The sequence below is a fragment of the Achroia grisella genome, unplaced genomic scaffold (genome assembly GCF_030625045.1).
Source record: "Achroia grisella isolate CSIRO2021 unplaced genomic scaffold, CSIRO_AGI_Agris_v1 utg780, whole genome shotgun sequence".
NCBI classification, from domain to species: Eukaryota; Metazoa; Arthropoda; class Insecta; order Lepidoptera; family Pyralidae; genus Achroia; species Achroia grisella.
The window spans coordinates 5,670,559-5,687,823 of NW_026713020.1; the positions used below are offsets into that span (position 1 = coordinate 5,670,559).

Genomic DNA, 17,265 nt, shown 5'->3' on the forward strand with positions numbered 1-17,265 from the left:
TAATATATAGGTATACATAAATAAATCTATGAAACGAAAAGAACGCAGTTTATTCTAAGGTATTCTTATAAATGTTGCGTCCACTACGACGTCGACAATATCTTACCAATCGCCCATTTAGGTTAACCTGAGAACAATAAAAAAGCAATAAAAACCATACTAAAATAGCAATTCACATGTTGACTTTTGGCAGTTACTAACAAGACAAACTTACTTTTAAACTTTCGTATTTAATACATAATAGTTATATTGTCCTAACACGAACAATTTTATGGTAAACAAAGGTATTTTAACGATAGAAAAGATCGCATTTACAAATGACAATTCCAAATTTTAAAGGTAACTGCTGCTTTTTCAGCACAGAAAGTTACAGACTCATATCGTCCGGAGTGCATTCTAAGAATTGATAAGAAACTCAGCTGTTGTTGGATATATATATAACTGAAATTATTTATTTACTATAGTTTTACCAGTACTTTTACTCCACCAGTCAATTTGTACCAGTTGCTATTACAGTTCTATTTTTGTTGATGCCAATATTACTTATAGGTTAACCCATTACTTTCCAAGCATCTATGTAATAGGATTAAGGTCTTAATACATTAAAAAAAGTTATAATATGTATTAAAATGACGTAAATATGTATTACTACAAAAAAAAATATTTTAAAATACAAATTTCATTAGTATCTATAGTATAAATACATAGTTTGTTGGGAAAAAAAAATTAAATGTAGTGTCCTAAAAATAGGATAGTGGGAAGGAATGGGCTAATAAAAGCTGTGACGGTGTTTTCAATTCTTATCCTCTCTCATCAGCTCTGCTATGAGGCTACGTGACAGGACCCCTATTTCTTTATACACTTCTGATTCTGCATCGCTCTTAACTGTCCGCCGCCTTATGCCATGTACACTTGACGTACAGTTTCTTAAAATCAAATCTTTTATCTCTTCCAATTCGGCGCTCGATAGGAGATTACTATTTGTAAAGTCTGTTAAAGGAATGATTTGCTTTTTTGCCATTTCGTACAAAGACCTCAAATCTAACGAGGGTTTGCTCTTTTTCGCCATTGTCACTTGATTACGCTTTAATATTCTTTTCAGATCGTCCAAGTAAGATTTGTTCTCGACTATGTTTCCGTCAATCATTTCTATTTCTTTGTCGTTCAAGTGTTTTAAATCTTCGTCTGCTATATTGAACGTGTGCTTTATCTTTGAAGGTATTGTTGAGGGTACTGCGTTTTCTGTACAATGTGAAAGTAATAGATAAATATCATTAAATTAGGTGCCAACCAATTAATATTGGTCGCGCATGATCGGTTGTTACTCCAAAATGTCAGGCATTGAATCTTACTAATATTATAAACGAAAGTTTGTGAGTATAGATGGATAGATGTTAGACTTTATAGTAATATAGCTTAGGTATATATCAGAATAACACAGAGACCATAAATTTCATGCGGGAAAAACTAATAAAATATAATTAATCAATTAATAACCATTTAACTTTAATCATTACACCAATTTTATGAAATTTATATTTAAAGAATTTGCAAAAGTACCTATAGTCAGTTAATTTTTTTTTTCATATACTGTGGAAATTATATGAATAACGGAGTTCTGTGGAACCTATACGAGAACTCCGAAAAAAATACAGATGATTAGAGACCCTTCTACTTATTGAAGTCGATTAAATTACATTTAAATATAGTCTCAACAAGCTTTTTGTAAATGAAACCTATTGTTTTTGTAACGTGTTCGATATTAAAAAGGTTATTTTTATTATATTCTTTGTACTAAAGATATTCGATAGTTTTTTTTGTAATAGTTTTTTTTTAGAATGGACGATAAAATACAAGTAATACATATATCTACCTTTCTCTTCTTGGTTTATACATGCCGGTTTTATGGAGAAGAATGCTCGCATAGTCTGCCGTGGCTTCAGCATATTGTTTCCTGTGTAAATGTCGTATTCCACGCACACCACCTTCTCATCCAGTTTCCTCAATTCTATATTATTCGTCTTACACTTCGAGAACTTCTCTGCAATTATCTTTATTCGTGGAACTTCAGATATGTGGATGCTTTGTAACGACTGTTTTGGTATAACTTTTTCTAAAATAATTATTATAAAAAATTATCTTACTTTAACATTAATTTTAAATAGTCATAGTACATTCTTAGTATATAAAAATTTCTTGTCACGTTGTTTGTCTGGGGTGGAATCGTAAATTACTGAACCGATTTTGATGAAATGTTATAAGTATACTCGGTAGGTCTGAGAATATGTTGTTATCTATTTTTAATATCACATAAGGGTGACCCACCCAAAAAAAAATATTTTATTGACACATTTATGATTTGGCATTAAATAATACATACAACCCTAAATTTTCACTCCTCTACCATCGACCCCTATTTTTAAAGAGCAATATTCATCCATGTAATAAAACATTTACCGGGACAGGTACTTACAATAAAATATTATTGTATTAATGACATTATCAACTAACCTGTCTCGTACCCGGCCCAAAGTTTCCCACTCAACTCAGCATTTCCGGGCTGAGTTGCAAGATTCATTGAGCATATTATTTAGTCTATTTTTAGGTAACTACTGTCAAGTATAGTCCTTAGTAGCCTTTAGTCTGAGAAAACCGTTAGGGGTTCAAACCTTTACTCGGGCTCTCGTAATTTCAATCCCCATAGGAAAAAAAGCAACCACCCAAAATTACAATCAAATTTAAATTTCATTTGTGAATTTTGTTAAAAAAATACCTTTCTCGTGTATGAATTTATCAAGTTCATTAGTGCTATTTATATTCTGCCAATGAGATCCATCTGTAGTCTTAACATAAGCAGGAACCGCGGGTTTTTTCTCTGAATTTGCATATTGAGAACTGTTCTCAAGTTTTTTATTATTTATAATGTTTTCCAGTTGCTTCACCAGACCAATATCGTCAAGTTTCTCAGGATAAAAGCTGTACTGCTGTAATAAAAGATAAAAATAATAAAACAGGGCAATTCAGAAGGCGCCTTCTAGTCCCAAGCTAGCTGATCTAGTGTTATGGGTAGTATAAAATGAATACATAAATGTAAAACAATATTATGAATTAATATAAACTCCGGCCTCAGTGATTTAGTGGTTTAGCACAACCCTTTACTTCCACGATTTCCGACGCGGTTTCGATTCCTCGCACGGTAAGAACCGCAACAGTGGTATTCAGTATTCAATCGATTGTTTATATCGGTCCTAGTGTTTTTCACAAAATATATCTATGTATTTATACAAGTCGTCTAGTACCCCTAACACAAGCTCTGCTTAGAAGACGCTGTGTGAGTTGTCCAAAGTTTTTAATTTTAATACAAGCAGGTCCCGAAACTTACACTTTGTTTATATTATTGTTGAAAGTTAAAAACAATACCTAACCTTGTCACTCCTTCGATCAGTTTCCGTCAGCTGACCAAAGTCTCTCTGATCCGGACTGAAGTAGCAGCACCTATCATTCGTAGGTTTCTCTGTATTACAGAAAATCCGTTTTCTCTTCGGAGATAGGACCTCTTCCAACTCAGGACCATGTTTAGTCTTAGAAACCTTCACTTTCCCTTCGTTATCGTTCCGTTTCGGAGGAAGCCTACCGAATCTGCGTTGATTTCTATTCATTTTCAAAACAAATCATATTTTCACAACTGATTTTGATTACATCCCAAACAACCAATCCTTTGCGTGATTATCTATAATCAAGACATCTTTAATACTGACTGTCAGGGCCGTGACATTGTTTTCTTTTTAAAGTGTTTATATTGTCTTTCCATAAAGAATAAACAAATAAAAAATAACATAGTGATGAAGATTGTTGCTTAGAAATAAGTCCGACTTGTAACATGTCAAGCATGACGGCCTCGGTGGTCTAGCGGTTAAGCACTCCACCTTACTTCTGATAGTCGTGGGTTCGATTCCTCGCTCACAAACATTTGTATTGAGTATGATTGTTTGTATCGGTCTGGGTGTTTTCTATTTATCAGTTATTGTTTACGCCAGAAACGCTCTATTAGCAACAATAAAGAATAATAATAATAATAATAATAATCTCAGGACAATTCACACAGCACCATCTAGACCCAAGTTAAGCTAGCTAAAGCTTGTGTTATGGGTACTAGACAACTGATACAAATACATAGATATTTTTTTTTTCGTAAATACATACTTAATATACATAGAAAACACCCAGACCGACACAAACAATCATACTCATGAATACAAATGTTTGTGCCGTGCGAGGAATCGAACCCGCGACCATCGGACGTAAAGCGGTATGTTAGACCGCTAGACCACCGAGGTCGTCACTATGCAATATTAATATATATTAATAATAAGAAGTTATTTTAGGCGCTTCGTAATTTATAACCTATGTAAATATTATTTTTCATTCTTCATAAAATACACGTCCCGTCAACATCGATTTATGGTATTATTATTTTAAAATAATTCAACCAATTAATAATTCCTACAGTTATCTAGTACCGATAACACAACCTTTAGCTAGCTTATCTTGGTATAGATGGCGCTGTGTGAATTGCCCTGAGATTATTATTTAAAAAAATATTACAAGAATTACAATTTAATACTATTGAAAAAAAAATGTATTGCACAGCCCTATTGAAAACTGAAAAGCAGTACAGGCACGCACAGAAGAATGCACGAGGCCGCAATGTCACAATATCAATATAGTATAAGATATTATAATATACATCCGTGAGTACCCCAGCGAACCCGGGGCATACAACTAGCATCTTAATAAAACCAATATATGTGTATATCATTAAGTTTATTTTCAGATATTTAAGTATACCTTTTGAATTTATTATGAGCATTAATTTACTTGATGCGTGGACGGTAGACTATGGTGTTGGCTGGATAGTGGTCAGTGACGATGATGTGATAGTTCTTATACTGAGTAACACTTTATCACTGTGAGGTAAACACGTGACAACTGCCATGCTCCTTGATGGACTGAAGATGTTCTGCACTGCACGACCGTCGACTAGCAACTGAAATATAGTAACAAAACCTATATGCTAATAAATTTCAATTTAAAGGTATAAAAATCTTCAGACAGTCGACTGTGTTAAAGATTTTTATACCTAATGATTTACTAAAGATTTCTCGACGAATTTTTTATAGCATAGGGGTATACGAGCGTGCGGTATACTTGATGGTAACTGATTACTGCCGCCCATGAACACCAGCAACACCAAAAGGATGGCAGGTGAGATGAGTTTCTGTCACGATTTGCTAACTGATCTGCCCTCATATCATCCTCCACTGGTGTCCACGTAAACCGTTAGCGCATTTTTAAAAAGATATATAGATATAACCTCATATCCCCTATACATCGGAGATATTTTGAGGTACGTTCCATTTCACGCGAACTGTGTGATCCGAAACTCTTCTCAGTCCAAGGAAACTCACTTTCAGTGCATCGTGAATGCTTTTGGATTCCTGGATATTTTGCATAAAAACAAAAATTATAAATTTAAGAATATTATATTTAAGAATATTGACGTTACTACATATAACACGACCGGAGACTAATTTCCAAAAGTTCAAGTATTATGTGACCGACCGAGAATCGAACACATGATCATGGACATCTCATATAACAACATTTACCACTGCTCCACACAATAGAACACTAATATTATTGAAATATTTAATCTTAAATTGTTACTTAAAGACTGAGTTTAAATGGAACATTTTAACTGCAGCTCCGCAGGGGGAAGGGGATTGTTAGTAATGTGGACTGATGACCCCATTGCTAGCAATGTACTATGTCAGGTTGACCTCCACGTGGTTCCCCCTGGAAACCATCGAGTTAAATTCCTGGTGAATTTGTTACGATGGGCTAACTGACCTGACCTCATGCTCATCTTATCATCCCCCACTGGTGCCCCGTCAGCGTAAACCGTTAGCGTAAGCGAGTGCACCATTCCATTATCATCCATAAAATAAAAAAAAAACTGCAGCTCCGCTCCTATTGGTCGTAGCGTGATGTTTTTTATGGAGGCAATGAATGACGACACGACCCATCTGTTGGTAAACAGTAACCGTAGCCTGTGGTTGCATTGTATTGCATGTAGCGTTATGTTCATAGATAATTATTGTTTATTCTAGGTTCACTACCAGTATACCGGTAAAATAATTGTACCATTTATTGTACAATAGTAAGTTTATTTGGTTTGGCTGATACATTCGACGCGGAGTTGTAATGCGGATTGAGTTTTAATTTAAATCTATGTTATCTAGAGAGGTACTATTGGAAGGGTCTAACTAACAAAATTAACAAAGGTTTCTAACCGTGGTGCTAGGGCAGTTCATTTCTTTTTCAACACTAATAGTAACACAGTGGTATGTTTGTGTTGACGCTGGCGTATAATATTTGGTTCCAATCTTTTGTTTCACCTATAATGTAATGGAAATGGAATGGAAAATCTTTTGACTTAATTATAGAATACTTTTCTTTTGGACTACTCTAATGCTGTTGGCCGTAGCTGACCTTTACAACTTCACCGGACGATAGGGGCGAGTGCAGATGGCACTCCAAACCCGCGGAAGGACTTATGGAGTGGCTGAAGGGCAACTCCCACCTGACGAATACTACTTTAGTCTGAGGGCACCGCAAAGGGTTCGAACCTCACCTCAGCCGTCGTAATTTCGATTCCCGTATACATACCTTTGGAAATAACTTTAATGTTTGGGTGCTTGTATCAGATTTGAATGTTATGATATTCATAGTTTGAAATATTGGCGAATCTAATATTTTTTTTACATCCTTTTGTAATTTTGCCTGAAAGAACCGACTACATACGTTATTACTTACTTTTGACACTTCCAGTGTAATTACGGGTTATAATCAACTTATAATGGTATTCTATGAAAAGAGGGGGGGGGAGGATTATTAAAATTGTGGACTAATGACCCCATTGCTAGCAATGGACCATGTCAGGTTGACCTCCACGTAGTTCCTCTTAGAAAACATCGTGACAAGTTCCTGATAAATTTCTCACGATGGGTAACTGACCTTACTTCATGTTCATCTTTTCATCTTCCACTGGTGTCCCGCCAGCGCAAACCGTTAGCGCAGGTGGGTGCACCACCATGATTATACCATTATCATCCATTAAAAATACTGTTTAATAGAATACATATCATTTATATACCAGAGCTTCGTTCTCATATGAAGATGCAGCTTCATTTTTCCTTGGCTCTTTTATTTCGCTGTGTACTGATTTCAAGACTTCTTCATATTGCGTTTCTATAGACGTGAAAACACAGATGTCCTTCTGTTTGTAGCTAGAATTTCTATTCAAATCAACATTTTTGTTTAAGACTGACCATGATTTAGACCCAATATTTTTATTTTTCTGAAATTGCATAAGTCTACTTTATTAATATATTAATATTAATCATTCCAGTGAATGATTAATATTAATATATTAATACATAATTATACTTACAGTATATCCAGCAAATTCAATCTTTTTCTCTTCAGTATTCTTCAATTTTGTATCTTTGTCATCTAAATTAGTTTTCGTAGGCATAGTTTTCGCTAGGTTGGAGTTAGAATGATCCTCAGTTCCATACAATTCAGCTGCTGTTTCATTTATTGTAACTATGTCATTATTGTGTCTTATAAAGCTATTTTTATTTGATACAGAACTGACAAGTTCGTCCTTACAGTTTAAAATTGCACTTAATGTTTGAGAGTTACTTTTCATAATAATATGTTTTGTATCTTCAAATTGTCTCAATAATTTAATATTATCTTTATTGTCAATTTCAGTATTATGTGCTAATATATCTTCCTGTAAGTATAACTCATTTATTATATTATCATCAGCGCTATTATTATAATTCAGATCCTCTTTATTATTATCAATTATATTATGTATTCTGAAAAACTTTTTATCTATATTTATTATTTCATTATTTTTATTAATATCTTTATCTTCCGTTTCGTAGGTTTCATGCTGATAAATATAACTTGTAGTGTTACTGTGTTGTTTGAGTTTTTCTGATATACTTTGAAATTCTCTGTTAGCTGTCTCATATTTTTGTAATATCTTCATTAACTCTAATGAATAAGCCGTAGCTTCGCTTAATATATTCTGTACCCTTTCATAATCAATATAATTCTTAACTTTCGTGTTATTGGACTTAGGTTCATTGGGTTTTGAAATAATAGCTCCTTCATTATATAATGCATTGTGTTTCTTTTCATTAAATAAATCTGTATTATTATTCTTTTTCCCTATTTGTACTATATTAAAATCTTGTGAAATAGATGAATAAAAAATATCAGAAAAAGTATAAAAGATATCATTTCGTTTTTTAAGTTTCTTTGCTTTTATTGGGACATTATTTTGTACTTTAATTTGATCAGTAGATTTACATAAACTGTTTAAGTAAACTTTTTTATTATTATTTGAGAATTCATTATTTTTATACAATTTCATATGATTGGTATATTCCATGCCTGATCTAATCATATTAAGCCCATTAAAATTGTAATTTCTATTCAAACTGTATTTCTTGACGTCATTAAGACAATTTTCAGCAGTAGTTTTTGGTAATTTGATTAAATAATTAGCATTATCATAGGTTGATCTATTACAACAACTTATAAATGAAGGATGTATAAAAGCTTTTTTAAATAATTGGTTTCTTTCTTCTTTAGATATGCAATTTGATACTTGGTAACTCATATTGTTTTTCTTTTTGAAAATTGGGTTTCTGAAATTGTCTTCACATTGACTATAAACATCATACTTTAAAATATAACTTTCAGTTTTTGTAAATCTTTGCTTATAATTGCCAGTAGTCATAATATTACTCCCATAAATAAAATTCAGTTTCTTATCATTGGAATGAAATCGTTCATATAAATCATATTGTATTGCTTTATCAGAGTTTAGTATCTTAAGCGACACTAAAGCCATACAGTTTTCACACTTACAGCTCACACAGTTGTAGACATCCCCCCTACAGTTCAACATTTCCTTACATTCAGGACACTCACCAGTCATGTACATATTCATTGAGTTATAATTTTCTGAACTTGCTCTTTTAACAGGATTAATAGTAGTACATTTTTTTGTCACAGTTTTGTGTTTATTTTTACAGTATATGCACTGACATTCATCGCAACTACATAGGTCTGTATTTAATCCTGGAAAATTATTTGTAAACATTGCAATTTTATTATAGGTTTCTGGACGCTTACTTATAGGACCTAATGCTGGCTTTATAGTATTAATTAAGGCACACCTAATATCATAATCATGTGAATCTCTTTGAACTGGTTTCTTCATAACTTTATTCATTCTATCACATATACAATCATCATTGTCGTCTGCTCCACACGTTTGCAAAATACAATTCTCACAACGACAATTTATATGTCTACTCATATCTGTTGACATCTCATGCATTAAATTGGTAGATAATGGAAAGCCATGTCCACATTCTGCACATTGGCAAGGAGAACACTGGCATGTATTGCTTTGATAATCTTCTCCTACTGGTGCTACCACTATAGTATTAGCTTTATTTTCAGTCACTGCTCTACATTCTAAACAGTCACAGGGTATGCAGTCACAAGGTTTAGACAGATTGTTGGTGCACCGCATACAGTCACAACTTTGAAATCCTTCATCTACGATTCCTTTACATTGACTTCTATCGCAGCGAATACAAGCGCATCCATTAGGTGGTACATTTTTAATTTTCTCGTTAAGTTTTTTCATGAAATCTGTACAATCTTTACATTCACAAGGAATGCATTTACATTGATTACTATTTAGTAAAGATGTGCCAACAATGCAATCGCAGACTTTGCACCTACATGCATTATAAGCTTCCTTTATACGCTTAAAAATATCGTATTTAGATAGTTTCTTTATTACTTTACATGATGGACTCGCAGTGGGATTAATAGAAATCGATTCCTTGAAATCTTTGAGTGGCAAATTCATTATGTCAGCACTTAAATGTGCAGTGTTTGGACTTATTTCTCTACGAGAGTAAGTTACAGAAACTGTACGAATTTGAGCAGGCCCCTCATTAACATCATTACTTTTATTAATCTTATCTTTTGATTTGGTAATTTTATAGATATACTTAGACTTTTTTTCCGTTATATGGGTATTAATGTTATTGTGTTCATAATTAATTTCTTTTCTGAATTGTTCCTTCTTTTCTATAGACACTTTTAGGTCTTTGTCATCTTTTATCATGCTAGAAATATCATCTAATAATATTTTTGGTTTTTCGCCACTTTTTACTAGGTTAGAAACATTTTCTGTCAAAACAGATTTGCTGTCAATAAAATCTGTTCTTTGGTTGGAAAGATTCAAGGATATTTTTGATTTTTTGTATTTTTCACGTGAACTCTTATCTGTAATTCGGTTTTGGTTTGTAAATTTTGTAAAACAACGCACAGTATCACAATTAATGCAGGAGCAATCGGATGGATTCAAAATTTCGGGATCAGAATTAATTTCTATTTTATGCTGAGATTGTTCCATATTCATATTTTATCTTAATTATTTTAATTTAATAATATGGTTTACTTCCGTAAACACAATGATGTTTTTTTGGTCTTGGTGATTCTTCTTTGGAAGGTTTAGATTGCACGATACATTTTAAACTACGGCAGCATAGACTTGATGAATCTAGGATCTGTAATAGAAAAAGTATTCTCTGATTAAAGGAATTACATCCTGTCCTTATATGATGGCGATGGTTGCATATGAGTTTCGCCAAATGTTTAATACTTATAAGAAAACAAAATCTTAGTACTACTAGTCATATTTAAAACCCTTACTTCTGACTAATCCCCTATCTATAATATAGTATTATTGTTACAGTTATTCGCCATCATTGCCCTACAACGCTTTCTATTTCTACCTAGAATTAGCTCTAGCTCTATTTAGAATTAAATTCTAAAGATTAGCTGCTAAAGAATGGCATTAAGATCGCCACCTTTTATACAATTTTATTGTGCAATAAAAAATAATAAAGAAATATTTACCAATATAAGATCATTTTGAGCTCCTGATATTATTATTAATAAATAAAACCATCATCCCTATATTATTATTAGAACAATTGTAAACAACCGTGACATAGTATATGTAGACAAGTACTGTCTCTTCTAACTATATTACAGGTTCTACTTCGGGAAATAAACTATATGCAAATCTAAATTAACCGAAACCATTATATATACTCACATAGGTAATAAAAATTATATTGTTAAAATACCATTCTATTTTAGATTCATTTTGATGTTGTGACAATCAGCGATTACTATTTGGAATTGATTGATTAATGATTAACACAATTTACTTTTTTATTGTCTATTTAATGCAATTTTTTTTATTTATTAGGTATTGTCAAAAATGCAGACTCATTATCTGAACAGCTATACTTACATACAATATGCATTCCATACAATATGCAACTACTATTGCTATTCTAAATCTACGTCCATTTAATAATGTGGATATGAATTTGCTTCATTCCGCTCATCTCAACAGCTTCTAAGCTACTATTTTTATTATTAAACATTGAAGGATTCAAAATCTAAGTGGAAATAAAGTATTTATTTATTGTATTTATAAAACATGGAGTCAAAATTTAAAATGCAACAGATAAACATTTTACTTTTACGTTCATATTATTAGGTAATAACAATTTCATTTTTATGCTAAACTACAAACTGCAAGAAACTGTTAAATAAAAAGTCTTGTTGCATTATCATCAACTCCAATATATAAACGATAAAAAATGTGTAAATTGTAAGGATTTACAAAGGTAAAATGTGTGTAATGGAAGTGTAAGAAAAACACAATATAATTAAATACACATTGTAATTCAATGAAATCATTTTGTCGTAAATTAAAACATTTTTAATACTATACAAAGTAGTCATTACAAATTTCTAATTTGTGAGTGATGTTAGATAAAATTAACATTGATTCGTCAAAATAGAAACATCTATTTACATACTATTTGAAAAACAGTTGGCACGGAAACGATGAGTTTAAACAATTAAACAAATAAAAATTTTATATTAATATTTAAAACACGTCGAAAAAAATATAAAATTCTTATATTCGAAATGTAGGTACGATTGTTCGATATGTTTCGCTTATAGTTATTATTAAAGAGTATTGTTATTATACAAATTTATTTACACTTCGTAAATATACTGGCTATACTAATGAAGGCACCAGAGTGAGGTCGGTGGAGGTTTACATCTGGAACAAGCAAAATCAAAATATAACACACGTTCACCAAACATTCCTTCCGAATTATAACTAAATAAATAACCTTGGACAATTAACACAGCGCCATCTAGTCCCACGGTAATCAAATCTTGTGTTATGGGTACTAGACAACTTACATAATACTTCGATTTTTTGTAAATACATACATAATACATCGAAAACACCCAGACCGATACAAACAATCATACTCTTGAATACAAATTTTGTACCGTGCGAGGAATCGAACCAGCGACCATCGGAAGTAAAGCGGTGTATTAAACCTCTAGACCACAGAAAGACATTATTGACAATTAATTTTATTTTTGGTGGTATATAAGATAAAGAGTGTTTCTTTGTCATAAAATTGAATTATTACTAATAACATACATAATTCATCGCAGGGGCATATGCCGAAGGTAAAAAAAAAAGATATATTACAACTAAATAATAGTCATACAAATGTATGGATACATACATAACTTTGCACGATTGGCTGCATTAGACATCCGTGCTCCAAACTATCGCATTTGTACCCAACGCACAAGATGGACAATTCTGCAAATTAAAATTACATTAATTATATTAATGATGTAATGTGTTTAAAAAAAAACTTATGAGAGTAACGCCAAGGACAATCGATCCCACTAATTATTAATTATATCCCAAAACCAATAATTTCACTGTAGACCACTATGCAGAATATGGGCTAAATTAGATGGATCACTATTTTAACATTAATTTATCACCAGTATCTAAAAAGAAACTGAGGAATACACAAATAGGAATACAATATAGACCAAAAGGTCTATGTCAAATGTCGCCACAAAAATCGACAGATATTACTTCGCTATAAAAAAAATATTGATATCCTTTAGCGCTTTTCCATTAGGTACATATATCCTTAACACCTTCAGCGCCAGACCCTAAATCACCGTTTTAAAAAAAAGATTTAATTTTTGTAAAATTACTGATTACCAAACCATTTTCATCGAAAAATGCGACAAAATGTGTAATAGTCATAATATGTACAGTGTGTTCCTAAAGGACACACAGCGCGATTACTAAGTAGAAAGATATTGTATTGTGTATACTTTTGAATACACAGTGTTCCAGACACTGTGTGACAAAAAGATGCACATGGCGCCTAAGATGCTAACTTATAATTATTACAGGCATATATCAATAAAAAATATAGATTACTTACAACTATACTTTCAATGGCATTTGCTAATTGTTCCTCCATAATCTTAACGTCGCCATGATCCAAGACTTCCTGAAATGATATAAAAATGTTACGTCTCATGAAGATAAACATATTACATTACATATTTACATTTTATCGATTATTCGAAGAGACACTACATACTACGGGGCTTTAGAATTCAGGTAGGAAGGTAAATTTTGTGGTCTAGAACACCGATTTATTTCCGATGGTGGCTAGTTCGATTCCTCGCACGGTAATAAAATTTGTATTTTATGAGTTTTATTGTTTATACTCTGAATGTTTAATTTTTATGACAAAACAACGTTTACTGGGTCGGCTAGTAATATAATATACCTAATTATAGTATTATAAACTAAGCAGAAGCTCTGCTTATGGGTACTAGACTGCAGATATAAATAGAAACATTTTTTTATAAATACATACTTATACATAAAAAACACTCATTAATAAATGTTGGAAACATCACATGATATCATTATCATCATCTGCTTATCCCATTTATTTGGGGTTGGCGTAATAAGTATTCGCGTTGTGGCGCGTGTGTCGGTGGCGTAATAAATAAGTGCCGAGGAATCGAACCCGCGACCATAAGCAGCTCGGCAGCAACATTACCTGCTGGCAGAGGTTAACACGGTCTGCGAGGTGCGGCAGTGCGGCGCACAGTCGGGCGGCTGCACATGCGCATGCTACGCTCGCCAGTCGAGCCGCACCGCGCACTACTCCCGCATTGCCGTCAACAGCACCCGAACCCGCACCTATACCCGCGCTCCCCTCCGACTGCGCCACAGACGACGCCGCGCGCTGCCACTCCTACAAACCACATCAGGATTCATAACACACAAGTCAACTGAAAATCGATGTAAGTCGTTTCTACCGTCCAGGTTGCAGTAGTTGCTGCAGCTTGAGAACTGACAAGAAACTCAACTGATGTACTTTTAGATATTCTTTGTATCAGTCTTTAAATAAAATATGAAATAAATATAAAAATCGCGTATACAAACATAAATTTATATATATCAATATACTCATTTTTTAAAACCATAACCTGTTGTATCATTTAAAATTAGTAATATCAGAAACATTACGGATTAAAGAATCTAATGCAGCTGACATTAGAATTTTAGTCACAATATTATGTAGTTATATTAATATTTTGAGATAATATTACAAATATATACTAACCTCTGTATCAGTCTTAGCATCGGCGTCCCCAATAGACCTAACGAGCTCCTTAGATATCGCCATTAAGAGGTAATTTGTGATTTTCGCTTTGGTTTCAACAGTCACTTCTCTACCCAACGGAGAGATCTCTTTACATAACTTCGTCAAATCATCGTCAACTGTGTTGTGGATCCGTTCGAACAAATCTTCGATCAGTTGGCTGACTAGTTGGCTCCTCATAGACGGACACGAACAACGCGTATCGGACGTTATGTAGCTCATACTATGGTGCATTCTTCCGTAATCAATTTTTTTGGGTACTGCGGTGTATATCGAGTATCCTTCGTCTACGTATTCGGTTCTCTCCGGTTTCAACTCGACCCGAGACGCATGGTAGGTCTGCCTCATAGATTCGCTCCTCATTTCTTCTAACTCCTCAGTTTTAATCGACAGCTCGTGACTTATTGTCTTTAATTTTTCATCGCACTTTCTTTTGCACTGCGTTAAAGCTTTCTGCGTCAGAGCTAACTGCTTTTCCAGAGATTCAACCTGGGAACACATTTCTTCTTAAAATGTCTTCAGTTTCCATCTCATGCATATGTACACAACACCAGATAACAGCATACCGACATGCAACGCTTTCGTGAACCGAACCGACACAAACGTACGTGCTTCTTAAACATGCGTATTAGTAAACATAACTGGTTATAAACTTTAAAAGCAATAAGAACATTCAATACATGACTCTCAAATTTCAAACAATTTATCTTAGTATTCAAAGCTGGCAGATAATGCAGAGGTAGTGAATGCTCTTAATAAGTGCGAATAAGCAACTACACATTCCAGTGAGTTAACCAAAACCAACTAAATACCACAATTAATATTATTATCAAAAACTCTAGGATTGAATTGTTATAAAAATATATATATACATCTTATTTATCTTGCGCTATATTTCTTATTATTCATCAACCACATTTAATATAATAGAAATATTTATTTACCTCTTCCTTGAGTTCGCTGTTCGTTACTTCCAGTTCCTGATTATTCTTGCATGTTCTGTTTAGTTCTCTTCTGATACACTCCAAATCTCCCATAAAGGCTACTTCGGTCTTTTTCGAAAACTCTTTTTGATTATTTAGATCATCATCCAATTGTCTATTAACTTTTCGAAGCTGTTCTATTTCTTTCTGTAAAGTAACAATAAAATTTTATTAGGTTTTGAATTTATTGTCTACTTTTATAGGCAAACTTCGGTTGCTGAAAGTTAGAAATTGATATGCTTTGGTTAATAAAACGAACATATTTTGCTAGTAATTGTATGTTCAATAATTTGATACTTTCTGATTTTTTCAATGGTATTTTATACGCACAAAAATGCAATCAATTTTATAAGATTCATAACGTGTTCTTTTCTATCTACATTATGGATGTATGATTATGTATGATCTACTTATGGAAGAATAGTTACAAAAATATGCGAATAAAAACAACATATACACATAACATTTCCTTAATCTCTGGTTTTACGTAGTATATAATATAATGTAAAAAAAATTTGGACTCACCTTAAACTTTGCATCAAGACTCTTAAATGCCGTTTCAGATTTTTTGGCATCGGCATCCGCTTTAGAGAACATAGCTGCTAGATTAGTGTTCTGCGTTTTGAGTACTTGAGCATCTCTCTCAGCCTTCTCCAAAGCCACGCGCATACCCGATTCTGACTCTTCTACTTCTTTCAACTTCTTTTTTAGAGGCTCAAGGCATTTCCTCCAATGATCTCGTTCAGATTCTAACTTTTTGACCTGTAATTTATAATTTAACTAATTAGTTTATTATCATATAAAATATACGAAGCGTTTGTTTGTTGTCTAATCTTTGGAACAGCCGGATGTTTAGAAAACTTTATTACATTTTATATAACTATTATTAAGAAAGGCTAATCAATATAAAACTAGGACCATTAGAAACCGAGCAAAAAGTCTGAAAAAATGAGCATTAAGCGTAAAAGAAATAATGCCTCAGGTGCGGGCGAGCGTAGCAATGCAATTCGGTGAGTTTCCAGTTTTACTTCCTTGGAAAAGTTTTTCAGTTACTACTATCCCTTCCTTTAGACTTGGTATAATAGCGTTAACTAACCGTGTAACATTGGTATTTCAAAATGTAATGTATAATGTAACGGTTTGGGTGTTTTTAGGCAGTATGCCTTACTTCCGATGTTCGTGGATGACTTACCTTCCCTTTCAGTTGACTCTCCGTAGCTTGCGATTCCTCAATCTTCTTCTTGTACCCTCCCTCCATTTCTGCCCACATATCGTCCGCTTGAGTCAACATTTCCAGATACGCTGTCTCTCTTCGTTCAAGTTCCGCTACCCTGCTCTTTAAATCTTGTTCACTAATCAGCAGAGCGCGGATCTTACTACCCATTGCAGGGTCGACAGGTAACTGTGGACAAAAATAATAATATGATATAGTCTGTGATTACAATCGTATATTTTCATACCCATTTATTTATATTCTAACTAGCTAATCACAGGGGTGTAAAAATTTA

General features: G+C 33.0%; 3 protein-coding genes across 10 annotated transcripts in view; all 3 read right to left on the reverse strand.

Annotated features, from left to right (window-relative positions):
- Positions 1–174: 174 nt before the first annotated feature.
- Positions 175–3,784, reverse strand: LOC131850915 (uncharacterized). Of its 2 annotated transcripts, none has more exons than XM_059201316.1 (4): positions 3,426–3,784; positions 2,774–2,981; positions 1,874–2,113; positions 175–1,242 (listed from the first exon to the last, which is right to left on the reverse strand). In XM_059201316.1, exons 1-4 carry the CDS (start codon positions 3,657–3,659, stop codon positions 794–796), a joined length of 1,131 nt encoding a protein of 376 aa, XP_059057299.1. In that variant the 5' UTR covers positions 3,660–3,784; the 3' UTR covers positions 175–793. The 2 variants fall into 2 exon arrangements, with proteins under 2 accessions (XP_059057299.1, XP_059057298.1); XM_059201315.1 differs by having other exon boundaries at positions 2,774–2,984; positions 3,426–3,783.
- A 1,034-nt stretch (positions 3,785–4,818) lies between these two features.
- LOC131850914 (uncharacterized) lies at positions 4,819–11,369 on the reverse strand. 6 transcript variants are annotated; one of them, XM_059201308.1, is made up of 7 exons: positions 11,291–11,369; positions 7,514–10,736; positions 7,217–7,420; positions 6,730–6,843; positions 6,354–6,458; positions 5,375–5,498; positions 4,819–5,047 (listed from the first exon to the last, which is right to left on the reverse strand). In XM_059201308.1, the coding sequence occupies exons 2-6, from the start codon at positions 10,586–10,588 to the stop codon at positions 5,385–5,387; spliced, it is 3,612 nt and encodes a 1,203-aa protein (XP_059057291.1). In that variant the 5' UTR covers positions 10,589–10,736; positions 11,291–11,369; the 3' UTR covers positions 4,819–5,047; positions 5,375–5,384. The 6 variants fall into 6 exon arrangements, with proteins under 6 accessions (XP_059057291.1, XP_059057292.1, XP_059057293.1 ...); XM_059201309.1 differs by lacking the exon at positions 11,291–11,369 and adding an exon at positions 10,882–10,955; XM_059201310.1 differs by lacking the exon at positions 6,730–6,843.
- A 582-nt stretch (positions 11,370–11,951) lies between these two features.
- Positions 11,952–17,265, reverse strand: part of LOC131850986 (axoneme-associated protein mst101(2)-like) — a 137,629-nt gene continuing 132,315 nt past the window's right edge. The window contains exons 15-22 of one of the 2 annotated variants that reach the window (XM_059201407.1): positions 16,950–17,159; positions 16,283–16,519; positions 15,719–15,904; positions 14,736–15,263; positions 14,166–14,363; positions 13,533–13,601; positions 12,804–12,883; positions 11,952–12,319 (exon numbers count right to left, since the gene is read on the reverse strand). In XM_059201407.1, coding sequence (XP_059057390.1) covers positions 12,827–12,883; positions 13,533–13,601; positions 14,166–14,363; positions 14,736–15,263; positions 15,719–15,904; positions 16,283–16,519; positions 16,950–17,159 — 1,485 coding nt within the window. In that variant the 3' untranslated portion in view covers positions 11,952–12,319; positions 12,804–12,826. The remainder of the gene's footprint in view (positions 12,320–12,803; positions 12,884–13,532; positions 13,602–14,165; positions 14,364–14,735; positions 15,264–15,718; positions 15,905–16,282; positions 16,520–16,949; positions 17,160–17,265) is intronic. The other variant, XM_059201408.1, reaches the window with a different exon arrangement.

What these genes read in the sequence shown, in the direction of transcription:
- LOC131850915 (XM_059201315.1), bottom strand. Translation starts at nt 3,659, where the DNA reads ATGAATAGAAATCAACGCAGATTCGGTAGGCTTCCTCCGAAACGGAAC. An exon ending in CTGATCGAAGGAGTGACAAG is followed by an intron (nt 2,985 to 3,425) that starts GTTAGGTATTGT and finishes CTTTTATTACAG; the next exon opens with CAGTACAGCTTTTATCCTGA. An exon ending in TATAAACCAAGAAGAGAAAG is followed by an intron (nt 1,243 to 1,873) that starts GTAGATATATGT and finishes CACATTGTACAG; the next exon opens with AAAACGCAGTACCCTCAACA.
- LOC131850914 (XM_059201308.1), bottom strand. Translation starts at nt 10,588, where the DNA reads ATGAATATGGAACAATCTCAGCATAAAATAGAAATTAATTCTGATCCC. An exon ending in CATTAAAGTTATTTCCAAAG is followed by an intron (nt 6,459 to 6,729) that starts GTATGTATACGG and finishes ATTACATTATAG; the next exon opens with GTGAAACAAAAGATTGGAAC. An exon ending in TGAACTGCCCTAGCACCACG is followed by an intron (nt 5,499 to 6,353) that starts GTTAGAAACCTT and finishes CAAAATATCCAG; the next exon opens with GAATCCAAAAGCATTCACGA.